This window comes from Octodon degus, unplaced genomic scaffold, assembly GCF_000260255.1.
Source record: "Octodon degus isolate 3935 unplaced genomic scaffold, OctDeg1.0 scaffold00233, whole genome shotgun sequence".
Lineage (NCBI taxonomy): Eukaryota > Metazoa > Chordata > Mammalia > Rodentia > Octodontidae > Octodon > Octodon degus.
In genome coordinates, this window is record NW_004524809.1 from 2788023 (window position 1) to 2806309 (window position 18287).

General features: G+C 39.0%; 1 protein-coding gene across 5 annotated transcripts in view; it reads right to left on the reverse strand.

Moving 5' to 3' along the window:
• Tmcc1 (transmembrane and coiled-coil domain family 1) overlaps positions 1–18287 on the reverse strand; it is a 248757-nt gene that overhangs the window by 213888 nt on the left and 16582 nt on the right. For 3 of the 5 annotated variants that reach the window (XM_023705964.1, XM_023705962.1, XM_023705963.1), the window contains exon 2: positions 16858–17105. The exons of the other annotated variants lie outside the window; for them this stretch is intronic. In XM_023705964.1, coding sequence (XP_023561732.1) covers positions 16858–16957 — 100 coding nt within the window. In that variant the 5' untranslated portion in view covers positions 16958–17105. The remainder of the gene's footprint in view (positions 1–16857; positions 17106–18287) is intronic. 5 annotated transcript variants of the gene reach the window in all.

The window sequence follows — 18287 nt, forward strand, 5'->3', positions numbered from 1 at the left end:
GGACACTGAGATGAACTGGGCATGGTAGTGTGTGCCTTAATGCCAGGGCTTGGGAAGCTGAAAACAAGAGGATCACTACAAGTCCAATCTGTGTAGTGAGACCCTGTAGATCCTGCACTAAACACCAAAAAAAAAAAAAAATCTATAAAGGATAAACAGATTAATAAATGTGCTTCAAAGATTGTACTTTGAGATATACTACTGAGATAGCTGCTCTTTCTTTAAAGTACTAAAGACTGAACTCAAGAGCCTGATTCCCAGTCATTTTGTATTGCAAGTCTCCTGCCCCAGCCTCCAAATGTGTTGGGATCACAGGTATGTAACAGAGATATATGATCCAATAAGTTTGACAGCAACTACTCCAGAGAAACAATACATACTCAGAAATGAAGACTGTAATCAAAGTATGTCTTCATCTAAGACAGGCCAATAATTTGGAAAAAATAAGCTTGGAGCACTGACTCTTAAGATGACTAGAGGTTATATCTGTTTGTCATTTAAAAATATCTAGGGGACCTTACGTACATTAAGTCAATAACGTATATAAGGACAACTCATTTAATATTTAAAGCATAGGGATCGGGGAGATGGCTCAGTAGGATAAGTGCTTGACTGGCAAAAACATGATCTGAGTTCAATCCCTGGTTCTGCAAAAAAAAAAAGAAGAAGAAAGAAGAAGAAAGAAGAAGAAAGAAGAAGAAGAAGAAGAAGAAGAAGAAGAAGAAGAAGAAGAAGAAGAAGAAGAAGAAGAAGAAGAATATTTAAAGCGTAGAAAAAAAAAAAAAAAAAAAAGAAAGAAAGAGAGACAGATAGGCCAGGTATGATGGTGCATATCCATGATCTCAGCACTTGGGAGGGTAAGGCAACAGGATCGCTGAGTTCAAGGCCAGCCTACACTACATAACAAGAAATTGTCTATATTATATTGAAAAAAAAAAAAAAAGAAAGAAAGAAAGACAGGAAAAAAGAGGGAGGGAGGGTGGCAGGCAACCAACCAACCAGCCATTTTCCAGACAAGCCACTCTTAGGAAAATATCTTGATTTTCTGTAAGACCCACTAATCAAACAGCCAATGGTTGGTTGGGATTCACCTGGACAAATGTGTTTGTGAGACCTAATGCCAAATCATAACAGAGCTGAGAAATTCTGCCTGTTTCTCTGCAACTAGTGGTGGGCTGCTGCTATCTTCCTATTGGTTCTTGCTTAGATTCTTTAAAATGTAGTGATTTTAAACCCGGCAAACCTAGAAACACAAATCTTGGACTTTTCACAGCCCAGATAGATATTATGTGTTTCTTTTCTTGATGCATGTGTACAGTTTATGTCTATATGTGGCACAGGCATTTTATGAGTATAAATATGCATATATAAATATCAGTTGTCAGAAAATATTTCAGCATCTACAAAGATGGTACTAAAGATGAGCTAGGTATACCTATAATCCCAGCACTCTGGGAAGCTACAGCTGGAACCCAAATTCATGCCCAGAGTAGATAATTTAGCAACTTAGTGAGATCCTTTTCCAAATGAAAAAGGACTGAAGACTTAAACTCAGTGTAAAGGCCCTGGGATTCCATCCCTATCACTGCAAAAAGAGAAAGAAAAGATATTACACTGTATAAAAATAATTTTTTATATATTCTTTTTTTGGTTGGGTTTTTCATTGCTTGGATAGACTAAATCTTAAGAGATAGTTTGTTTATGCATCTGTTTTAAAAGTCTTTTAAGTGATATTGAATTTATAGTTCTGGTTAAATGATTTACTATTTTCACCAGGATTTGCCTTATTGATACTAATATTCTAAAATTTTAAAAGTGGATGGCAAAATGCTATCAGTCACGACTGTTGTCTAACATGCTGTAGAAACACATAAATTGACTTGCTGAGTTCTTAAATTCTGTTTGCAGTCATTTTAGACAACATGGGCCATGTCCCTATAGTCAGTAAGTGGCAATTTCATTTTATTTATCCTCATCTCAGAATAAATTTACAGCCAAGTGTGATGGCACACACCAGTAATCAGGAGGTTTGAGGCAGGAGGGTCAATATGAATTTGAGGGCAGCCTAGGTTACACAGGAATTGAAGAGCAGCCTGAATTACACATGAGTACTTGTTCAATTAAAAATAAAACAACAGGGGCTGGTGAGATGGCTCAGTGGTCTAAAGCACCTACTTAGAACAAGCTTAGCAAAGCACAGGGACCGCGGTTCAATCCCCCAGCACCACATGCCAGCCAGGCCCGCCCCCTGGTGGGCTGAGCTGGCCACACACACACACACACACACACACACACACACAAATAAATTAAAAAAAAATAAATAAAAATAAAACAACAAAACTTACAATTAAAGATTTTAATGTAAGACTAGCTATTTTAAAGAGGTTTTCTCAATTATACTGACCATAAACACTAAAAAACTAAGTCGGCCAGGTGTGGCAGTGCACACTTACAATCCCAGTACTCAGAAGGCAGAGGCAAGATAAAATTATCACAAGTTCAAGGCCAGGTTGGCCTACATACTAAGTGAAGGCCCGTCTGAACTACACAGTGAGACCTTGTTTCAAAAAAAAGCTAAGTCAGTGCAAAATACATTTAAGATGTATAAAAAATGAGACAGATAGATGTTTTTCATCAGTAAATAAGCATTAATTTTTGTAGTCTGCAATCAAAATTTTTGTAGTTCTATGATATGCACCTAAAGAATTCTAAAGCTCTCACTAAACAAAACAGACAAATGCAAGGTAGGCCAGATAGGTCAGTGGACTAAAGCACCTGCTTAGGCAAGCACTAGGGGACCAGGGTTCAATCCACATACCGTGACAGCCCTGTCCGCAGGGCAAGCTGGGCATGGTGGCCCAGGCCTGTAATACCAGCACGTGGGGGCTGAAAACAGGAGGATCACAATGAGTCCGATCTGTGCAGTGAGATCCTTTAGACCCTGTACTAAAAAAAAATAATTCTTGACATTTTATGTAATTAAAAGCCCAGAGGATTAAATTCTAGAAAAAGAACTTCAAACTTTTGAGATGATCCCTAATAAACTTCTACTGGCTTTTACACCTTGTTAACAACTCCTAATTAAGGTCACCATGAGTGGGTAACATACTTTACATATTGATCATACTTCAGCATAGTAATAGCTGGTTATGCATTTCAGTAGCTAACCCAAGGGAATACAGGAAGCAATCTTTGTGTCTACCTACTTAGTACAATGAACAGTAGGGTGTACATATGTGTGTCAAAGTGTCAACATGTGGGTTGCCCACATTACACGCCATTCTGTGTATTTATCATTTTTTTAATCAAATGTTTTCTTTTGACTTTTCTTACAGAATCAGGCCAACCAGATGACACAGCACCCCAAATCCCTCAAGACTAAGAACTGTATACAAGTGGAGAGCTGCTTGGGAACAGGTCAAGTGGTCCTGACTTTACGTAAGCACCGTTCAAGACTGAGGACATCACGAAGAGAGATGTCCCAGAAAATTTAAATATCATGTGCACCCTGGATTCCAGCAGAGACTCAAAAAAAACAGAGATTCCCTTAAACAGAGACCAAGTTGCCCCTCAAGCAATGAGGACTGTTCCTTGAACTATCTTTCAAACCAGAACTGAATAATAATCAACCAGAGTCTTCACCACCCCAGCACACCCATCAACCTGGTCTCTGGGCTCCATGGTTGAGTCCAACCCCCGCATCAGAGCTTTGCCCTTAGCTCTGAAAGCTAAAGTACCTTCCCCACTTTGTTGCCTTTCTACACTTGCCAGGTAAATCTACTTGGACCCCATGCTAACAGTTCTGAAATGCTTTCCTGCGACAACGGTCCCATTTCCTCTTTGAGGGACTTCTTCAGACCCTGTCCAATGACATGGTGACTGCACATTTGCTGGTATTTAAGAGACTGACTTCAAGAGCATAGTACAATTAGACTTCTAAAATGATGAGTATAGGTGAGCTGAGTTATTGAGTCAAATCAGAAGAGATCCTAGTGGTTACAAGATGAGCAAGAGTCAGGTTAGGTCATAAAGGTAGTTGGTAGCATGCAAATTATAGAACAGATGTTCCCAATCTTGGAAGGGCAAGGAATAGTTACTTCATGGCTGATACATGCAAGGAATTCTGCTAAACACCAGGTTAAACCCACACTTGCTCTTGCACATTTGTAAAGGACGCTCAAAAACATTTAAAATACCAATTCAAAGCTTACAATCCAAGGAAGTTTCTATGTCCAGACAAAACAATGCCCATATCCCTTAAGAAGCACACATTAATATGGAGATGGAGAAAAAAAACTATAAAATAAGGAGGAAAGAATTTAGAATTCCAAATAATTTTCCCTTCCTTTTCAGGCTATGAAAAGTTATACAATGCTCTTTATCAAAGAGATTAAAGCATTTCATGACCTAATAGTTCAAGAAAAATAAGCCTTATTCCTGTCAGAAAGGCAATCTGTTTTTGTCATCTCACAATGCAAATTTGGCTAATTACAGGATTAGAGTACACCCATCTGAGGATAAAAGTTTAAGAAAAAAAAAACTACAATACTGAGATTTGATAAAGACTCTTCAAAATATGTTGAATACTTTGCTTTAAAGTATGTAACAAATTCAGGCTGGGGAGATGGCTCAGTAGAATAAGCACTTGCCTGGCAAGGTCAAGGGCCTGAGTTCAATCCCTGGTTCCACCGGGAAAAAAGAAAGAAAGAAAGAAAGAAAGAAAGAAAGAAAGAAAGAAAGAAAGAAAGAAAGAAAGAAAGAAAGAAAGAAAGAAAGACAAACAAACACAAAAATATAAAAAAAAAAAAAAAAGAAAGAAAGAAAAAAGAAAGAAAAGAAAAGAAAAACACAAAAAAATTTTTTTAAAAAAGTATTTAGCAGGGGGCCTGGGCCTAGCTCAGTCCTTTAAGTGGCTGCTTCCACAAAGCTGTCAGCCTCAGGTGGCTGGAGTTCGAACCTCACAACTCTCCCGCTGGCCAAACGTGCCCTGAAGGCATGCAAGGAACAAAAAAAAAATAAAAAGTATTTAGCAATTTTAATGGCTCCTTTCATTTAAGGATCTCAAAACAAATGTTATTTATGTTACTGAGAATTAAATTTGGTACTCTGGCCAAATAAAGAAATGTTTCAATGGCTTAAAGGAATTTAATACTAATGTTCTGAAACCCAGACCTTGACCTAAAACTAAGACACATAATTTTATGTAACATTAGTGTGACACAAAGAATACATATATTTAAAAACCCCTAGCATTTCCTTGGTGACATAAGCACCTTCCATCACTCCTCACAAGTCTCCTCACCCACACCTGAGTATATGCTGATAAGGTGGCAACCTGGAACCCCAGGAAGCTCCAGGATGGGGCCAGGCCTAACCCCATGCTCACATGGCTTGGCTGTTCACAGAACTGGAGCATGAGGGGGTTCAACTAGAGCTTCTGCAGTGAGAGCAGGGAGGAAACACTGCATTCACCCTGGGGCCTGGCCCCTCATGTCTTTTCCACTGGGTGTCCCTGATCTGTAGCCTCTGTAATAAACCCATACATAGTAAGGTATTTTCCAGAGTTCTGCATGCTCTTCCAGCCAAATAACAATTGAGAGGTTCATTGGGACCTCAGTAGCAGCCACACAGTAGAGCAATGCAGATAGCTAGGGACCTGGACTGCATCAAAGAGGGCCACCCTACAAGACCGAGACCAACTACAAGAGACAGCATCAAGATGGACAAAATCAGAGCACACTCATTTTCAGATAATTGGAGAATGTCACAATGTGGAAAAACTCAGCAGTAATTCTTAGTTCACGTTGATAAAACTTGGTAAGACATGAAGGGATTTATTTATACAATCTCCTAGCTTACCTTGCTGCACATATAAAAATAGAAAGCCCAACAGTGTAAGCAATGCTGTTGGAATACTTGCTACTAAAGGGAACTAGCATTAATGTAATGCCACATATGTGCCAAAGCTTAGCATACATTATATGTAGTATACAAAACAGTCATAGACATTGTTATCAAAAGTAAATTAAACTCATATTTCCTACTACATACAACAAGTAGCAGACTTAGAAACTAAACCTACTTTTACTACAAAAATCCTGTCATCTTACACATTATAGCAACTTCTTTTTAATTATGTAAAAATAACTATAAAATCATACTCAAGAAATTACTGAATATGTGTCCCAAAGTATGCCTCTGAAAAACTAATCATGATAAACTGTCAAAAAATTATATAAATAAAATGAAATTCCATGTATTAACCAAGTATTCTAGTTTCATAGTTTTTTTAAAATTTATTTTCTAACAACATTTAATTGGTACATAAATTATAAATATTAACAGTACATGATTTTAATATGTCTTTTACTGCCTATTAATTTTACAATTCTGGGTTTTTAATGTGATATTTTCATATAAGTATAACATATTTTGATCATGTCCATGTCCCTATTACCCTCCCTTCTACCCATCTCTCCCTACCTGTTATTACTTTCCTCTAGTTTAATAAAAGCCTCCCTAGCCTGGCATGGTAGCACATACCTTTAATCCCAACACTCTGGAAGGCGGAGGCAGACATACCATAAATTCAAACCCAGCCTGGGCAACTCGGTGAGACTCTATCTTTTTTGATACTGGGAATTGAACTCAGGACCTTGTGCTTGTTCGACAGGCATTTATGATACTGAGCTATGTATCCAGCCATTTTTTCTTTTTCTGTTTTTTTTTTTTTTTTTCCAGAACCAGGGATTGAACTCAGGTCCTTGCACTTAGCAGGAAAGCACTTATTCTACTGAGCCATCTCCCCAGGCCCTGTTTGTTTTTGAGACCCTATCTCAAAACAAAAACAAAAGGCTAGGGATGTAGCTCAGCCTGAAGCCCCTGGGTTTAATCCCCAGTACTAGAAAAAAATCTCCCTTCTACTTTCATGACTTATTTTAGATTCACATATTAAGGAAAATAAGTCTGGCTTATTTCATTTAACATGGTGATCCCCAATTCTATCCATTTTCCTGCAAAGGACAGAACTTCATTTTTTTTACAGCTGAATAATACTCTGATATGACCAGGTATGGTGGCATATGCCTTTAATCTCAGCACTCAAGCAGCTAAGGCAAGAGGATCACACTGAGTTCAAGGTCAGCATGTGCTACAAAGTGAGTTCAAGGCCAGCCTGGATTACAAATCTAGAACCCTGCCTCAAAAAGAAAGGATGAAAGGAAAGACGGAAGGAAGACAAAAACCCTACAATGTGTATACATACCAGATTTTCTTCATTGACCCATCTGTTGATGGGCATCTACCTTGGTTTCACTTCTTAGCCATTGTGAATTATGTCGCAGTGAGCAAAGGTATGCAGGTGTCATCATAAGATGCTGACTATAAATTCCTTTGGCTAAATATAAGTACTATAGTTGGTTCAAATGGAAATCTATTTTTAGGTTTTTTTTGGAATCTCTATACCATGGTAGCTATACTAATTTACATTCCCACTAGCAGGGTAGATGGTTTCCTTTTTCTCCACACATTTGCTGGCATTTAATGCTTTTTGTATTCTTGGTGATAGCATTCTGACCAAGGCAAGATGGAATCTCAAAGTAGTTTTGATTCGCACTTCCTTACTTTATACATTTTTTTTTAAGAACTGCCTTTTTAGCCCTGTACACTCTTGCTGGGTGGCAGACATTTCATTTCCTACCTTCCCAAGTCATGAGAGAACTAAAGTCAACAAGACTTTCATTACTTTCTTTCATCATTATCAATATCAGCACTAGGGAGAGAGGTCACTAGAAATCAAAAACCCTTAAAAGCAAACAGAGATTTAAGAGAGAGTATATAGATCAAACTTTTGCAGGAATACGATCCATAATTCTGTCAAAACACAACATCCAGCCTACACTTGAATACTTCTGATGGCAGAACTTCCTCCACAGGTTAGAGTTTACAATACTGGATAATCCCAATGACACTTCATGCTGTTAGGCAGATCTCAGTTCAAGAAAGGGCTTCTTCCCACAGTGGGAAAACAGCCACCTGTGTAGTAGCACAGACAGGCTCACTCCTTATTCAAAATAACTCTTCAAGTTAGGTTTCCAAGACTTATCTCCCATTTTCCTCATTAGACATGGTGCCTACAGTTCTCACCTTCCTATCTGGGTCTCATTCATCTGGACAACTCAGATGATCACTGTCCAATAAAAGTGCTTAGCTACAAGAATACAGGAACTAATAATACATTTCTTACCCAACCAACACTGTGCATCTATAAGTATTCATCAAGGTAAGCCCCTCTCATAGTCACATCATACAAGTCACCTTAGACTATGGCAGCTTTCAAATGGAAAATATGTAATTCTCTGTTACGGCTTGTGTCCAGCTGTCCCTACACAGCGTCATGTGGTCATAGGTGGGGCTTTTTCAGAGGAGGCTAGGTCTACAGTGTGTGATGCTGTAAATGATTCATGGTGCAATTCATGGTGCAAGGGTACTAGGATTAAAGGTATAAGCATCACCAGCCCTTAGAGTAAGGGGATAAGATATAAGGGTCAGAAAGAAGGGGCCGGGAAGATGGTTCAGTGGAATAAGCACTTCCCTGGCAAGCACAAGGGCCTAAGTTCAATCCCCAGTTCCGCAAAAAAAAAAAAAAAAAAAAAAAAAAAAAGAAAGAAAGAAAGAAAAAGAAAAAGAAAGAGTGAGCAGTGGCCATCACTTGTTGCTTTGTTAACTTCTGCCCACTAAACTGTTTCTCCTCTGTCAACACCCTATCTTGGAGCCATCGAATTATAGGCTGAAACTTCCACAAACTCTGAGTTAAGTAAACCTTTCCCCCTTTAACTCTGGGTGTCAGGTATTTGGTCTCAGCAACAAGAAAAGTAACTAAGACACTCTCCAAGGCGGGGGTGTGGCTCAGCAGCAGAAGACATGCCTACTACAGGCAAAACCCTGGGACCCATCCCTAGCAGCACAAAAATAGCAGGACCCTTCTATTTCTATTACACCTGTCTTGATACTTTAATACCTCACACCTCCTAAGAGCCACCTGATTGTCTTTGATGCTACGTATTAGGCCTCGCAGTTTTAGTATTTATAAAGTTTTGTAAATCTCTTATTCTACCATTATTTAAGACCCATACAGCTTGATGACAGTAGAATTTATAATCTTATATAAGTACAATTTAAACATGCCAAAATAAACAAACTATTTGACTAACTAGAAAAGAATATTGCACTACACATAGCAATAGGCTCTTTCCTACAAATTCAGAAAAATAATCAATTGATTCCTCAATGGAAAAAACAAAAAAAAAAAAAAAAAAAAAAAACAACAGTGTAACAACCAGTTTATCAGGCTGGGGAGATAGCTCAGTGGTCTAAGTGCCTGCCTGGCAAGGACCCAGGTTTGATCCCTGGTAACACATGCTTTGCCAGCCCTGGCACAACGGGCATGCTGTGGCATCCACTGAAAATGGGTATGGTGGCACATGTGGATAATCCCAACGCTGAAGAGGCTCAGACAGGAAGATCACTACAAGACTGAGTTGCATAGTGAAACACTGCACCAAAAAATAAATAAATAAATAAAAGATTTTTAAAAATTTAAAAACCCATGAGTTATCAGAAAAGGAAAGACATACTGTACTTTTTTTTCCTAAGTACTGGTGCCTCAACCCAAGGCTTCACACATGCTAACGTAAACGCTCTACCACTGAGCTGCTACATGATACCCTCAAGCCCTTTTTGCTTTGCTTTGCTTTTTTTTCCTGGTTTGGTTTGTTTTTGAGACAAAGCCTCAGTTAAATTGCTGGGCTGGGCTTGAATTTGTAATCCTGCTACAGCCTCCCAAGCAGCTGGAGTTAAAAACATATAGTAACATCTGACCTGTCAAATGACTTTTGCACAGATAAAAAGATTTTTAACCTCATTTATAAGATTAATGTAAATTAAACCTACAATGTGATACCATCTTTTACCAGTCAGGATAACAAATCATAATGTTTGGTACCATACCTAATTTGTAAGGCTAATGGAGAAATAAGCACTCTCAAAGATTGTTGATTGTAAAATTTCTTTAGAGAACAATTTGAAAAACATATACAAATATAATTACAATGACTTTTTCTTTGGAGCTTAGCTGTTCACTGAAGCATTTCTAGTAGCATAAGTGCTAGAGATATTTCAGAATCAATGGGAATAGTTCCTGAATTTGTTTCAACAAGCTCCACAGGTGATATTTATACACAGTTCACAGAGCTCTGTTTAGGAGACTCCTGGGAATTCTTCCCATATAAAATGGCAAAGCTTCCTAGTAAAAACTATTTTGCTCTCTGTTTCCAGACTGAATGCAGCCAGTTGTGCTAACTAGAGTGTAGAAACCATTCTATAACCAAAAGGTGGGGCTGGTGAGATGGCTCAGTGGTCTAAAGCACCTACTTAGAACAAACTTAGCAAAGCACAGGGACCGCAGTTCAATCCCCCAGTACCACATGCCAGCCAGCCCCGCCCCCTGGTGGGCTGAGCTGGCCACACACACACATAAATAAATAAAAATAAAAAAAAAAACAAACTATAACCAAAAGGTGACATGGGACACTAAAAGGCTAACACACAGAGACAAACAGGAGTAAGGGGTGACCAACCTGCACTCTGAATATTGAGGAGCTGGTGAGCTAGCTCTGAGTTACCCATCTGATGACTTTTTTATAGGAAAAAATTGAGTCTGTATGGTTTTAGTCCGTTAGAGCTTTTACCCTGTGATTTACAAGTAAATACCCTAAGTGGCAGCCTTCCTGTTGATGGAAATAAGGGATCCTGGTGTCCTAGTAGAATCACATGGCAGGCTGGATGTCTGGAAACTAATGCTGATTGTTGATATGGGAATCATGTAAATAAGGACTGAACCACTATGCAACCATAAAAATGTCAAGTTTATACCTAGTTATATATGTTATGAAGAAGAAACAAGGTGCAGAACTGAACAGTGAGCCTCTGAGTTTTTTAAAGGTGAGATCTGGAAGACACAAAAAGTGATAAAAATGGTTGTTTATAAGGAAGAGGCTGGGAATTAGAGATTAAAGGAAGGGTTTTTTTTGTTTTGTTTTGTTTTTTTATAGCTGAATCAGTATTTGCATATTCCTATTCAAAATAAAGTTTGGTGGGCCAGCCAAATAGCTCAGCAGATTAGAGCAACTGCAAGTAGGCTCAGGGGCCTGGGATTCAATCCCTGGGGACTGCCGTGCCGGGCACCGCCCCCAGGGCATGCTAATTTGGCACGTGAGACTGGGTGTGGTGGTGGCATGCACCTGTAATCCCAGCTCTTGCGAGGCTGTAAACAGGCGGATCACTACAAGTCCAATCTAGTAGTAAGACCCTGAATACCCTGTAGACCCTTCCCTAAAATACAAAATAAATAAACAAAATAAAGTTTGAAATAAAACATTTAAAAACCACTTCTCATACCTTATAAGGTTTGATAAAAGCACAACAAATAGTATTTTCAAATTTTATTAGAGTTAAAGACACTGCCATGAATTCCCTCCAAATACTCACCCTCTCTTTCAACACACCCCATTGTTCTTGCCACTGTCTGACATAATTCTAGGAGCCTCTTTTGTGAATCCAAATTTGATTTTAAGGTTTACCTTTTATAGTCATTTACCCTTTGGGGAAGAAGCAGAAGCTACATGGTGCCAGATCCAGGGAAGAAGGTAGATGAGGATACATTACTTTTATTTCACAGAAATTACTGTTTGATCAATGAGGGGTGCTTAACAAATATGGTGACTATTTAAATTTAAAAATGTAAACCAATTTATTGAGAAATAAATATAAATGAGACAGTTTCACAGCTGATTAATAGGACAGTTTTGATAATCAATACACTGTACATTGTTATCTTTTTAGTGGTTATCCATAGTACAAGAAGCAGACAGGATATTCTATCCAAACACTGTTAGTACATCTCTTTCTTCTCAATGAATTAAGCAAAAGTAGCTGTAAATTTATCCTAACTATTTAGCTCATCATATTAATATGGATTTACTTTCCTTTTTTTTTTTTAATTATTATTTATTTATTTGTGTGTGTGTGTGTGTGTGTGTGTGTGGCCAGCTCAGCCCACCAGGGGGCGGGCTGGCTGGCATGTGGTGCTGGGGATTAAACCGTGGTCTCTTGTGCAATGCTAAGCTTGTTCTAAGTAGGTGCTTTAGACCACTGAGCCATCTCACCAGCCCTGGATTTACTTTATATACCTCGTTTTTATACTTTTCTGCTGGATGGTTAAGACCAAGATATAGCAAGACCTATATAACAAGAAATGTAACTTTTGTATCTGATAAGGTCAGCCAAGTACTCTCAGGATTTATCCTGTAGCCCTGTACTGCCCTTTGTACATCCTTTTGTCAGTGTCAGACATGTGGATGAGTCACGGCCATTGCTTGACTAATTTGCTCTCTGTGAAAGCCTGAGAGAATGTTTTTTCTCTCCATGTGACTCTCCCCAGGCTCACTTTACATCATTGAACACATTCCTCTGTGGCTCCATAATCTTCCTGATCAGAAAATTTGGGGCACAACTGAGTTACATGTTGTTACAGTACAGGTTCTCCCATGTCCCGATGTATTTTTCTATTACCCCTTTTATGTGTAAAAAATAGTTTGAGTCAAAGCTCAGTTATGCAAAGCTCCATAATATTACTGCTTGAATATTAGTATGTGACATAACACCTTGCTGCTAGAAGATGCTTAAATATCTCCTGACTTGAATGCTGTGTGATCAATCCTATAAGATACCAATCATGACAAGATTCAAAAGATCAAAAAATTAACTCTCCACAATCATAATCTATCACATAAATTTTTTCTCCATATTCTCCACAATGCCTGTGTACTGTCCTGTCAGCAAGGAAAAATAAACACAAAATACTCCATATGCCCACACTACAGTGAGATAATCAGTACCAATTGGGGCCATTTACAAATTCTAGCTTTAACCTGCTACTTTACTTCTACTAGAACATAAACTTTTTATTTTATTTTTTTTTAATTTTATCTATTTACTTATTTGTGTGTGTGGCCAGCTCAGCCCACCAGGGGGCGGGGCTGGCTGGCATGTGGTGCTGGGGGATTGAACCGAGGTCCCTGTGCTTTGCTAAGCTTGTTCTAAGTAGGTGCTTTAGACCACTGAGCCATCTCACCAGCCCCTAGAACATAAACTTAATTAGGAGAGAAACTTATCCTCTTGTATCTTCAACACCTATAACAGAGCCAACACATATTTAAGTATTCAATAAATATCTTCTAAATAAATAAATAAATGAAAAAAGGATCTTACACAAAGTCCTAGATAAAGCTACAACTAACCAGAACTAGTCTACTCTGGCTATTTATACAAGCTTATCTGGCTGAGGATGCTAAAGAGACCAAATATTTTTAGTCAAAAATCACAGGAGAGGAAGTTCTCACAAGCCCTCTTATAGGCCCTTTAAAGTGTCTTTCAGCCCTATAACTAGGAAGACAAATTAGCTAATAGCCAATTGGACTCTAGCCAATCCTCATTTTTCTTCTTGTTCATAACTGCTAAGCCAATTTAAAAACCCTGAAAGCATGAAACAAAAATTTAGGAACTAATACTCAGTAACTGATAACACCCTCAAAGTACATTTCTCAATAATACTTTATTGGACAATTAAGTCATGTACTAGTAATATTACTGAAACATCCTAAATTTCTCCTATCAACAGCATTTATCTAGAGTTATAGATTTTTATCTAAGCACCCAATTTTATCAGGATTTAGAAAACATTTTGCTTTTGGAACTAGACTTTTATCTCCAACCAGATTTTTATCTCCACTGCCTCACTAATGTTACTTTTATCAAGGTTACCACATTGCCAATAAGACAGTTAACCCTCAGTGCACCTGACACCACTAGCAACTCTCTACTCAACTGGCTTCACCTAGTTTTCACCAACAAAGTGTCCTTACCTCCCTGATCCCCAACATCAAAAGAACTAAGTTCTACAATCACTTCTCCCTTCCATCTCCCCCCCTCCAACTTTATTGTCAGTAACACTCAGTGGTCTCTCTTCAGCAGATCCTTCCCTCTTCAATTATAGGCTCATAAAACCAAATGCCTGCACAACAGCTTCTTTCAATAGATATTTAAGTCAATTCCAAAACTGAGTTCCTGTTCTGCCCCATCACCTTGTTTCTCTTTCAATCTTTCCCATCACAAAAAATGGAAATTATATCTTTCTAAGAAGTCACTGCAAAATCTTTTTTTTTTTAATTTTCATTTATTTATTTATTGTGTGTGTGTGTGTGTGTGTGTGTGTGTGGCCAGCTCAGCCCACCAGGGGGCAGGGCTCGCTGGCATGTGGTGCTGGGGATTGAACCGCGGTCGCTGTGCTTTTGCTTAGCTTGTTGTGAGTAGGTGCTTTAGACCACTGAGCCATCTCACCAGCCCCATCACTGCAAAATCTTGTGAGTTGACTTTAAATGTTTTGCTTTCTTTCACAGAACATACACAACCTACCAAAACTTGTTGACTCTACTGGAAAAATAGGCCCAGAATCAGATTATGCATCACTACTGTCCCTGCTATCCTCTAACACACACTCATCTTCTCTCACTTTCAATCACAGTGACACTTCATGTGTGATCTGTCTGCTTTGCCCCACCCAACCAACCACCACTCTATTGTCAATGCAAAGATCTGAGGAGCAATCAAGCCCCCTGAGACTTTCCCTTTCCCTCAAGCATCGACTAAAGGTCCTAGAAAGAGCAGGCAGCCTAAGTACCATCAAGGAGCTTATAGGAAACAGGCCCAACCTCAGGCCTACAATGCCAAAGAAAACAAAGGAGTGATTAATGGCCCTGGCAGGCTTATGCCATCAAAGGGTCACAGAAAGAAAAACTGAGATGCTGAGTAAAACAAATAGGTATGCCTCAAACCTACAGTGCTGGAAAACCCTTTATATTGATCTTGCACACAAATTTTCTCATTTGATTCTCAACAATGTCTTATGCTAGAAAAGCAAATAACAATTTGCCCATTTTATTTTTTATTTTATTTTTTAATGTATTTAGGACAAGCTCTACAGGGTCTTGCTACGTAGATCAGACTCATAGTGATTCTCCTGTTTACAGCCTCCCAAGTGCTGGGATTATAGATGCATGCCACCACCCCCAGGCTTTAATCTGCTGAGCTATCTGGCCAGCCCAAAATTTTGAGAAGAATCTTTTTTTTTTTTGGCTGGCTCAGGCTGCCTTCCTGCAGGTCGGGTGTAGCATATGGTGCTGGGGACCAAAGCACAGTCCCTTGCCCCTGATTTTGATCAAGAAGGTACTTTAGACAACTGAGCTAACCTGCCAGCCCCAATCTGCCCATTTTAGAAATGAGATAACGAACATGCACTACAATTCTCAAGTGCCACTAATGGCAATAATGTCAAAACTGAGACTGAAGTCTCTTAATTTTTAATTCAAAATCTGTATTATCATACCTCCTCTTGCAAATGATGCTGTACCAAGCTATAAAACTGCAAATATATATTATGTGGCAGATACTAACTTGCCCCAAACTAAATCTAGGTTTATGCAAAATGGGAACAAAGTTCACTGAAGTCACACTGAACTTAAGGAATAAAAAATTACTGTTTCCTGTTACTTCTAAATCTAATGCCAGTGGCGGTGAACCTATAGCACCCATATTGCAGTGGGCTGTGTTTCATTCAAAGTTCTAAAAGATTTGCCATCACTGGTTTAACCCAGTGCCCAATAATGTTCAGGAATAATGTTCAGAAGTGGCCTGTTATATACAAGAAGTTCTTAGCCACTATAATTGCTAGAAGATAAATTGAGAGAAATGAAAATGGAACATGTGGAGGACCACCTGGACAACTCTCCTTGAAAGAAGAGCAATCATCTCCATTTTTAGCTAAACCTGGCCCTATTTCCATGTATTGATATGTAGAGAGCTAGTCAGGACTTTTCTTTATATCCTCAATTGGCGTTAAGCAATAAAAACTGGTCTAGTAAGTGATGTGTAGACTTTAAAGCCAGGCCATAGGTCAGTGTGGCCCCACCCCATAGCTTCCAAAAAGGAAGAGAGAACCACACTCTACCATGTTGGCCAGGATGGCACCTCAAAAAGAAGCCCTAACATCTCACGGCAGAGCTGAAGCATAAACCCCAACACATTAGATACTGCCTGGAATTGTATTATGCAGATTATTTTTTCTGTATCGCTCCCTGCATATGGCAGAGGTGATTTCGGGCCTCCTACCCCTAGCCCAGCTCACTGGCTCATGTATTTCCTGCCATTCTCAGTCACTCATCCCCAGCCACTCCCCCTCTTCACGAAAGATTAATAAAACCTAGGATCAATCCTGGGTTGAGGCTTTTGATCTAGTTATCCACCATTCTAGCTGGACTTAGGACTCCTTTGGCTCCCCACAACCACAAATATGCCTTAGTGTCTTTAATCTTACCATGTGTCACAGGGGAAGTGGCAGACCAAAAAAATTTTTTTTTTTTTGCTCCGAATGCCTTCAGGGAAGGTTTGGCTGGCTTGAGTTGTGGGGATCGAATCACAGCAACCTGAGCCTGACTGCTTTGTTGAAGCAGCCACTTAAAGAACTGAGCTAAGGGGCAGGCCCCCGGAAGACCGAAATTATCTTGCTAGAATTCCAATAACCTTTCCATGGGATTACAAATATAAATGTCTCAAACTGAGAGGAGGAACAAATGAATGAAAGACAACTGAATTCTAGACTGTAAAAGTGTCATGATTATATCGTTATTTTGTACTGCTCTAAGTGCTTAAGTGATGTGACTTTGCAAAAGAAAAAAGACCTACCTCCGTAAAATCCCAGGATAGCCTTCCTTTCTTTGCATAGATGAAAACAAACAGTTATAATCCAAAATGGTTCCCAAAAAGTTCTTTTTAAAAAGGACATAGAAATAGAGAAGATCCTTATGAAAAGAGATCAAATCTGGGAGGGTGGATACTATGTCTTCCAAATCCTGTGACCAGCTGTTCACCAAGCATCAGCATCTGCAGAAAGGGCTGACCATGGGTACCTCTTCCTCAGTGGGTAACACCAGCTGGGATGGAAAAACAAGAGAAGGAGAAAAAAATGCTACTGAGTATTGAATACAAGTAACTTGGCTGACAGACATTACCCATTCTCAGGCTCCAAGGCTCCTCCAAACATTTTTGAATTAACACTAATACACATCAGAGGACCACACCAAGGTAATGTGTGCGGCCAACCTCAATTAGCACTGAGATTTTAAATAAGGTCTGCTTCAGTGAGAAATCCAGGCTGATTACCAATGATAAGCCATATAGTAATGATGAAAAAAAAATCAAGCTTTTTTACAGCAAGATGATATACAAACACAGATTAAATATTGTCAGTAGTGCCAAACCTATTGTCAGGCATGCAGAGCCTTCTCTGTCAGCACTTTGCAGAACAGCCAAGTCCCCCCAGCAGCCTAGCATCAGATAAGAGTTGTGTTTTCTAAATCAATCTCTATAGTGTAAAAAGACAAAGCAATCTGGCATCTCATAAAATAAGTATTATACAATTACTAATGTAAACTGTGACAGCAGAAAACAGATTATGCAAAACTGCATATGCAGGTCTAGCAGAGAAACTAAAAGTTAATGTGGAAGCTGAGGAACATTCAAGTTAATTTGACAAGAGCCGGCAAGACAGCTCAGGAGTCTAAACGCCTGCTTAGGCAAGCACAGAGACTTGGGTTTGAGCCTTAGTACCACATGCTATGCCAGCCCTACCCCTGGGTGGGCTGAGCTGGCCACCGAGTGTGGTGGTGCATGCCTGTAATCCTAGCGCTGGGGAGGCTGAATACAGGAGGATCACTACGAGTATGAGCTGTGTAATGAGACCCTGTACCAAATACATGCATTAAAAAAAAAAAAAAAAATTACCTCAAGTTAATTTGACATAGGGTAGTTTTGTGTACCCTTGTTAACAAGTTACAAGTTATAGAACTATAAGCCTGTTATATTTCAGCAACATATGCAAACAGTACTTGAGCCCACCATATAGGGACTGGGGAGATGGCTCAGTAGAATAAGTGCTTGCCTGGCAAGTGCAAGAGCCTGAGTTCAATCCCTGGTTCTGAGAAAAAAGAAAAAAAAAAAAAAAAAGAACCTGCCATATCACACATTTCTATCAAACTACAAATTGTAGACTATATAGCAGACTGAAATGAAATCTGTATGGGATTAACAGCAGAAGAAAAGATTAGTGAGGACCG